The 8,812-nt window shown below is 45.8% G+C and overlaps 1 protein-coding gene across 1 annotated transcript; it reads left to right on the top strand.

Annotated features, from left to right (window-relative positions):
- Positions 1–302: 302 nt before the first annotated feature.
- Positions 303–7,779, top strand: LOC129634026 (myeloid-associated differentiation marker-like). The gene is made up of 2 exons (XM_055555990.1): positions 303–415; positions 6,140–7,779. The coding sequence occupies exon 2, from the start codon at positions 6,683–6,685 to the stop codon at positions 7,220–7,222; it is 540 nt and encodes a 179-aa protein (XP_055411965.1). The 5' UTR covers positions 303–415; positions 6,140–6,682; the 3' UTR covers positions 7,223–7,779.
- Positions 7,780–8,812: the final 1,033 nt, after the last annotated feature.

Raw genomic sequence — 8,812 nt, forward strand, 5'->3', positions numbered from 1 at the left:
ATTTCCTGTTTCTCTTGTGTAAATCCCAGCTGAACCTTGCAGTCTTGGGCGTCGGTTACCACCTTCTCCCCTAGTTGCCGGCTTCCTTAAGATAAAGTAACTTTTCTTTCATCCAACACTTACCTCTCTGTATTGGCTTTTCAGCAAACGAATCAGAGCCTGGTGACAGTCAGAGCCTTTGTGCAACCAGGCAGGAGTCAGGTCCCCTAGCCTCTGCCCCTCTAGCTACACTTGAGTTGATGAGCGGGCTGCTGCTGGGAAGGTGGAGAGGATCTACAGATAAGTTTTACAGCTGCTAAACTCATTAGTTTCTGGAATTTTCCTATCCCTCCCCACTCATTGTGGACAGCCTGTTTTCAGTTTCTGTTGAGAGAAGGAAACTGGCTTCTGAAGGAGCAGCTGAGCTCTTGACTGAGTGAGTAGAGGGTCGTACACCCCGGAAGCCCCCATTCCCACCCATTTGGACATAATCTTTGCCCTTTAGAACTCAGACATAAAGAATCTGCCAGCAATGCAGGAAATGAGAGTTTGATCCCTGGATTGGGAAGATCCCCTGGAGAAAGGAATGGCAACCCACTCCAGTATTCTTACTGGAGAATCCCATGAACAGGGAAGCCTGGCAGGCTACAGACCATGGCGTCACAAAAGAGTCGGACATGACTAAACAACTAACACCTTCACTTTGGACACCGCAGGAGTGGGAAATGATTCACTTGCCACTCTGTACTAGTCTCTCCCAGAGAATTAGTTTGTTTGTTTGTAATCTGCTCTAGAGGACCAAGTGATGTGAAGTGCAATGGGGGGTGGGGGAGGGGTGTCTTTATCCATCCCTCCTAGAAGTTCACTGGGATGCATCTTGACAGATTGGCGAAACCAGAGCTATAACCCTATAACCAAGAAAAAAGAGGTTTTTAAATTATAATACAGCCTGGCTCACATATGTTTCTGATTCTGAAAAGCAGTAGTCCCAGGTGGGTCTCTAAATTACTCCCCTATTTTGCAGTTAGAACTGATTTGTCAGAGATCTGGTTAAGTGGGAGGATATTCCATATTGAGCCTTTCATAATAAGGATTTTTCCAACAAGAGCACTAAATTAATTGTACAAAAGGGAAAGTAAAGTGTGAAAAACCCGCACTCTTTACAGAGGAGTCTTTGCAGGCAAAGGAGGGAGAAGAGGGGCCAGCTTCTTAGGGAACTGACTCCACCCCGACCTCTGGGGTTCCTATCCCGATGGCCCAGGTAGAGGTTGCCCCGAGGTCTGTGCCCAGCTCCCCGAGTCTCTGGAAGAAGGAGGGGTCCTAGTGTGGGTGTGGGGCACAGCCTTAGCGTCACCACAGCATGAGGAAGAAAGGGGGTCTGAAGTAGTCTCCCCCTTTAAGACCGTCAGGTCACTCAGCTTGGCGTCAGTGTGTCCTTGAGGGTGGGTAGGGTTGGATTTCCACTAAGACAGTTCTCTGCAGGAGGACAGCCTGGTGGCTATTATTGGACTTACACTGTTTTCAACCTCAGACCTACTAAACTGGACAATTGCCAATCCTCTTTACAGAAATTATCCACAAAAAATGGTGGAAACGTTTATTATATTTTTCTACCCACTGCCCAGCATGGGCTGATGCACAGATGTGGGTGATGACTGTGTTCACAGCAGAGGTACAGCACTTTGTCCCAGGCAAAGCCCAACATTCATCTCTGTGTTTGGCCTCTTGAGGAATGAGCAAACAAGCCTGAGTTGGATAACACGGCTAAGGGGTCTCCAGAAGCTAAAAGAGACAAAGACGGACCTCCCCTGGGGCATGAGAGACCACAGTCCTGCTGACACCTTGTTTCAAAGCGCTGACCTCTGGAACTGTGAGAGAACACATCTCTGTTGTTTTAAGCCACCAGGCTTGTGATAATTCACTGCAGTAACCCTAGGAAATCAAGATGAATTTCCAAAAATAAAAAGTATATTCTTTGTCATATTTTTTTTTAAAGTTTTCAGAAAAGCTTGCTGACCTCCTGCCCTAGAGCATGGTGGTCACATGGATCCCAGGACCTCTTGTTATCTCCTGTGTCCCCCAGTGTCTGAGACTCACGGGGAAGGGTCCACTGATCTAAAGAAAGGTGGTCAGTCCAAACACCCCCAGGAACGAGGAGGGAAGGAAATAAGTAAAGGGGATGGAAAGGACCAGCTGCACCTGTCGGGTGTGGTGGAAAAGCAAGATGCTGTGTGCATGATATTGTCTCATGTCTATAAAATGGAAAAAAAGATATAGATACTGCCTAAAACCATATTTGTGTGTATGTACACATGTTTCTACATATGATTTCAGAGCCCATGAAATGTGCTGAAGGCTGTACATGAGGTTGAGGACATGGATGGAAGGGTGGATGCTCGTGTGAGCAGGAGGAAGACTGGCCATGCCTAAGAGGGGAAACCAGGACATGGGAGATGATCATACTCCTACTTTATATCAATTATACATGAGAAGGGACTTCCCAGGTGGTACTAGTGATAAAGAACCCATCTGCCAATGCAGGAAACGTAAGACATGGGTTCAATCCTTGGTCAGGAAGATCCCCTGGAGAGGGCAACACACTCCAGTATTATTATTATTTTTAATTTATTTATTACCCCAGTATTCTTGCCTAGAGAATCCCATGGACAGAGGATCCTGGTGGGCTACAGTCCATAGGGTTGTGAATACTCAGACACAGCTGAAGCAACTTAGCATGCATGCATACATGAGAAGAAGTAAACCACACAAAAATATGAATGGAAAACAATATAGAAGCCATCCACAGTACAATCCACAATCCCTTTTTTCAAACCCTTTTTTTCTAAGGGTCTGAAAGCACCTTATAAACAAACATATTACTATTTTTGCACTGAACCTTTGAATATTCACACTAAGTGAAATAAATAAAGACTCTAAATTTTCTCCTACCATCTTGTTGGGGCTTCTCCTTTGCCCTTGGATGTGGGGTATCTTTTTTGGTTGGATCCAACATTCTTCTGTCGATGGTTGTTCAGCAATGAGTTGCCAATTCTGGAGTTCTCAAGGGAGAAAATGAGTGCACAACCTTCGACTCCACCATCTTGTTATCGACTCCTGGAATGGGCAAATTTAATTCAGATTACCATTATACGTACTACTGTGGGCAAGAATCCCTTAGAAGAAATGAAGTAGCCATCATAGTCAACAAAAGAGTCCAAAATGCCATACTTGGGTGCAATCTCAAAAATGACAGAGTGATCTCTGTTCGTTTACAAGGCAAACCATTCAATATCACTGGGATCCAAGTCTATGCCCCAACCACTAATGCCAAAGAAGCTGAAGTTGAACGGTTCTATGATGACCTACAAGACCTTCTAGAGCTAACACCAAAAAAAAAGATGTCATTTTCATCATAGGGGACTGGAATACAAAAGTAAGAAGTCAAGAGATACCTGGAGTAACAGGCAAGTTTGGCCTTGGAGTATAAAATAAAGCAGGGCAAAGGCTAACAGACTTGCCAAGAGAACATACTGGTCATAGCAAACACTCTACTCTTCCAACAACACAAGAGATGATTCTACACATGGACAACACCAGGCAGTCAATACAGAAATCAAATGGATTATATTCTTTGCAGCCAAAGATGGAGAAGGCCTATACACAGTCAGCAAAAATAAGACTGGGAGCTAATTGTGGTTCAGATTATGAATTTCCTTATTGCCAAATTCAGACTTAAATTGAAGAAAGTAGGGAAAACCACTAGACCATTCAGGTATGACCTAAATCAAATCCTTTACGATGATACAGTGGAAGTGACAAATAGATTCAAGGGGTTGGGTCTGATAGAGTGCCTGATGAACTATGGACGGAAGTTCATGACATTGTACAGGAGGTAGTGATCAAGACCATCCCCAAGAAAAAGAAATGCAAAAAGACAAAATGATTGTCTGAAGAGGCCTTACAAATAGCTGAGAAAAGAAGAGAAGCTAAAGGCAAAGGAGAAAATGAAAGCTATACCCATCTGAATGCAGAATTCCAAAGAATAGCAAGGAGAGATAAGAAAGCCTTCCTCAGTGATCAGTGCAGAAATAGAGGAAAACAATAGAATGGGAAAGACTAGAGATCTCTTCAAGAATATTAGAGATACCAAGGGAACTTTTCATGCAAAGATGGGCACAATAAGACAGAAACGGTATGGACCTAACAAAAACAAGGTATTAAGAAGAGGTGGCAAGAATACACAGAACTATACAATAAAAGAACTTAATGACCCAGATAACCATGATGGTGTGATCACTCACCTAGAGCCAGACATCCTGGAGTCCATAGTCAAGTGGGCCTTAGGAAGCATCACTACAAACAAAGCAAGTGGAGGTGATAGAATTCCAACTGAGCTATTTCAAGTCCTAAAAGGTGATGCTGTTAAAGTACTGCACTCAATATGCCAGCAAATTTGAAAAACTGTGGCCACAGGACTGGAAAAGGTCAGTTTTCATTCCAATCCCAAAGAAAGGAAATGCCGAAGGATGTTTAAACTACCATACAATTGCACACATCTCACACGCTAGCAAAGTAATGCTCAAAATTCTCCAAGCCAGGCTTCAATAGTATGTAAACTGAGAACTTCCAGATGTTCAAGCTAGATTTAGAACAGGCAGAGTAACCACTCTGGTGGTTTCAAATTGCCGACATCCGTTGGATCATCAAAAAAGCAATAGAGTTCCAGAAAAACATCAGCTTTATTGACAATGCCAAAGCCTTTGACTGTGTGGATCACAAAAAACTGGAAAATTCTGAAAGAGATGGGACTACCAGACCACCTGACCTGCCTCCTGAGAAATCTGTATGCAGGTCAAGAAGGAACAGTTAGAACCGGACATGGAACAATGAACTGGTTCCAAATTGAGAAAGGAGTACATCAAGGCTGTATATTATTTAACTTATATGCTGAGCACATCATGTGAAATGCTGGGCTGGATGAAGCACAAGCTGGAATCAAGATTGCCGGGAGAAATATCAATAAACTCAGATATGCAGATGACACCATCCTTATGGCAGAAAGTGAAGAGGAACTGAAGTGCCTCTTGATGAATGTAAAAGAGGAGTGAAAAAATTGGCTTAAAACTCAACATTCAGAAAACTATGATCATGGTATCTGGTCTCCTCACTTCATGGAGAATAGATGGGGAAACAAAGGCAACAGTGACAGACTTTATTTTCTTGGGCTCCAAAATCACTGCAGATGTTGACTGGACCCATGAAATTAAAAGCCGCTTGCTCCTTGGAAGAAAAGCTATGACAAACCTAGACAGAGCATTAAAAAGCAGAGTCATTACTTTGCTGACAAAGGTCCATATGGTCAAAGCTATGGTTTTTCCAGTAGTCATGTATGGATGTGAGAGTTGGACTATAAACAAAGCTGAGCACCAAAGAATTGATACTTTTCAACTGTGGTGTTGGAGAAGACTCTTGAGAGTCCTTTGGACTGCAAGGAGATCAAACCAGTCAGTCTTAAAGGAAGTCAGTCCTGAATATTCATTGGAAGGACTGATGTTGAAGCTGAAACTCCAGTACTTTGGCCACCTGATGAGAAGTGACTCATTTGAAAAGACCCTGATGCTGGGAAGGATTGAAGGTGGGAGGAGAAGGGGATGATAGAGGATGAGATGGTTGGATGGCATCACAGACTTGATGGCCATAAGTTTAAGCAAGCTCCAGGAGTTGGTGATGGACAGGGAGGCCTGGTTTGCTGCAGTCCATGGGGTGGCAAAGAGTCGGACACAACTGAGTGACTGAATTGAACTGAACTGATAAATTTTCTCATGTCTGTTCAAGTAGATTCTCTAGCCAAAGGAATTTATAAAAGTTCTTCTTTTCTTTTTGGAGTCTTAAAATGTTGGGATTACAGATAAGGGCCACATTCCACTGTATCTCCGAAAATAATGGCACACAGCCAAAGAGAAAAGAAGTCTTTATCGCTTGAGGCAAAACCAACTGGGCTGTGAGGTTTGGAATGGGATAGTCTTGACAGAGTCAGACACGACTGAAGCAACTTAGCAGCAGCAGCAGCAGTCTTGTTACAAGGTCAAGGGTGATGGGTGGGGAATATAATTCTGGAGCTGTTGCCCAAGTGATTGAATTATTGGTTCTAACTCCACAGATCCTGAGCCTCAGCAGTCACAGGCCCCCGAGACTTTTCCAGGCATCTGATTTAATCCGCCTCCAGAGTGTACGTTGGCTGCTGGGTCCTCAGTGAAGACCACTGCCATGTTGGCAATAGGACTTGCCTGACCATCACAATATCATGTCCACCGGTAGGACATCCCCAGAAAAGTGTGGCTTGTACATTGTGTTCAGCTGCCTCCGCATGCCACAGCTGGTCTGCATCATCTCGGCCTTCTTCCTAGCGCTTGACATGGGGATTCGGTGGGGGGACATAAGTAACCGGATCATGTTCAGCTGGTGCTTCTGAATCATTGGTACGCTCACCATCGTCATACTGGAATTATATAGGTTTCCGACCGACTTTCCTTTCTGCTGGTACAACTTCTCCATCACCTATGCCTGCTACGCTGCCCTCATCTGCCTCTTGGCCTCCATCTTCTACCCCATCACCTACATCAAGTTCTTGCCTTAGGATGCCAGCCAAAACCGGGCCATCGCTGCCACTGTGTTCTCCTGCATCGCATGTGTGGTTTATGTCATGGACGTGGTCTGCGTATGGGAATGCTGCAAGCGCAAGGAGATCCCCTGCTACGTGCACACCAGGCCAGGCCTGCTGAAGGTGCTGGAGACCTTTGTGGCCTGTGTTATCTTTGTCTTCATCAGCAACACCTCCCTGTACATAGACCAGCCAGCCCTGGAGTGGTGCGTGGCCGTGTATTCCATCTGCTTCATCCTGGCAGTTGTGGCCATGCTGATGGACCGGGAAGAATGGGAGAACAGGCTGCCCATCTCCTTCCCCGTTTTTCATCTGGGACTGAACTTGCTGTCTATCCTCCTCCACTTCACTGCTCTGGTCCTCTGGCCGCTCTACCAGTTTGATGAGAAGTATGGCGGGCAGCCCCAGCAGTCCAGCGATGTGAACTGCATTGATAGAACTACCAACGGCATGTGCGCCTGGGAGCAGCGCCTGGCTGTGGCCGTCCTGACAGCCGCCAACCTGCTGACGTACATGGCCGACCTGGGGTACTGGGCCCACCAGGTTTCTGTAGGGACTGGGGGTCAACCCACAGACTCCTGATCCTCTCTGCTCACAGGAGATCTCTACTGAGCTCTGACATCCTCTGATGCCCTCTTCCTGGCTCTCTCTCCCTTCTCACATCCTTCCCCATTCATCTCACTCTCTTTTCTGTTTCCTTCCCTCCTTCTGCTCTGTCTCCTTCCTGTCTTATGTGATAGCCCCCATTCTCTTTTGCCTCTTTCTCTTGCTTTGCTCATCTTTTCTACATTTTCTGCCTTTACCCCCATTCTGACTCTCTTTGTTTTCTCACCTTCTGTGTCCTGACCACCTCTTCCCATCTTCCTTCTTCTGATCCATCAGGACCTGAGACTCCTTCCTCCTCTGCCCACCGCCCCTCCCACCTCCTGAGGTGCTGACTCCACAGCACACAGCCCTCTGTGTAGCGGTCACACCCTGGGCCTCCAGAGGGGCCTCATTGCCAAAGGATGTCTGTCCACCTGGGGGTGCCTTAGTTGGTAATTGTCTGTGTGTTTTTTTGGAGAGTGAAGGCAGGTGGTAAGTCACTGGACACTCTCTCCCAGTGGAGCGTTGGAGGCTGGTGTGCAATGTGCCTCCCCTTTAAATTAAAAAAAAAAAAAAAAGTCTCTGGAGATCAGTAATTCCCAGATGGCAGACTTAAAGCACAGACCCTGGGCCCCTGGGCCCCTCCTGGTGCTCAGCCCCACCTGAGAGTGTCTCCAGAATTTTTGCAGGCTCACTAAACACCCACTCCCTAGAGGGCATCTTAGAGGAAGCCAGGGGTCAATACCTTCCATCCCAGCTATGCTCTGGGGAATCACAAAAGGAGCTGGTGAAGAACCCTAGGGTTGTGTTGGTGAGGGGCAGCAATGTGGCCCTCCTGCCTCAGTGATCAAAACTGCAGTCCTGCCTCTGCAGGGAGAAGAGCATGGGCCCACCAGCCTTAAAGTGATGTTAGCCTGCTTTTTTTTTTTTTTTTCTGTTCTCGTCTTTTTTCTGATTGGGAGGGCAAAAATTACTGGGTGACTCTGTTCTTAAAGGGGAAGCTTCTTTTCAAATTTTCTTGGGCAGGTTGTTTGGAGAGGGGAGGGAGTTGCTGTTCCCATCGTCAAAAGAACTGCATTGCTTGAGTGTGCAGTGACACACAGTTCTTTTTTTTTTCATAAAGAATTTTTAAAAAATTATTGATTGAGTTTTCGCTGTGCTGAGACTTCGCTGTTGTGAGTGGGCTCTCTCTAGTTGCGGAGCACTGACCCTAGGGCACACAGGTTTCAGTAGTTGTGGCCCACGGGTTTAGTCACTCTGCTGCATGTGGGATATTCCCAGACCAGGGATGTGCCCTGCGTGGCAGGTGTACTCTATCCACTGTGCCACCAGGGAAGTCCACATGTGTGTTTCTGTGTGCTGGTTGCTTTCTGCTGCTGCTTCCTGATTCTCTGGGACTCCAGCATAATGTGATCTATAAAATGCATACAATTTTTTTTTTATTCCCAGAGCTTTTGGTTCCCATCAGCCTCTGCTGTCAGTCATTGAGAATAGCGTTGTCCCTTCTTCCACATTCATAATGTAGCTTTTCAACCTCATAAAAGCGAAAGAAAAAGACAAAGACAAAAAACTCCAGAACCAAATCCA

This window comes from Bubalus kerabau, chromosome 19, assembly GCF_029407905.1.
Source record: "Bubalus kerabau isolate K-KA32 ecotype Philippines breed swamp buffalo chromosome 19, PCC_UOA_SB_1v2, whole genome shotgun sequence".
NCBI lineage: Eukaryota > Metazoa > Chordata > Mammalia > Artiodactyla > Bovidae > Bubalus > Bubalus kerabau.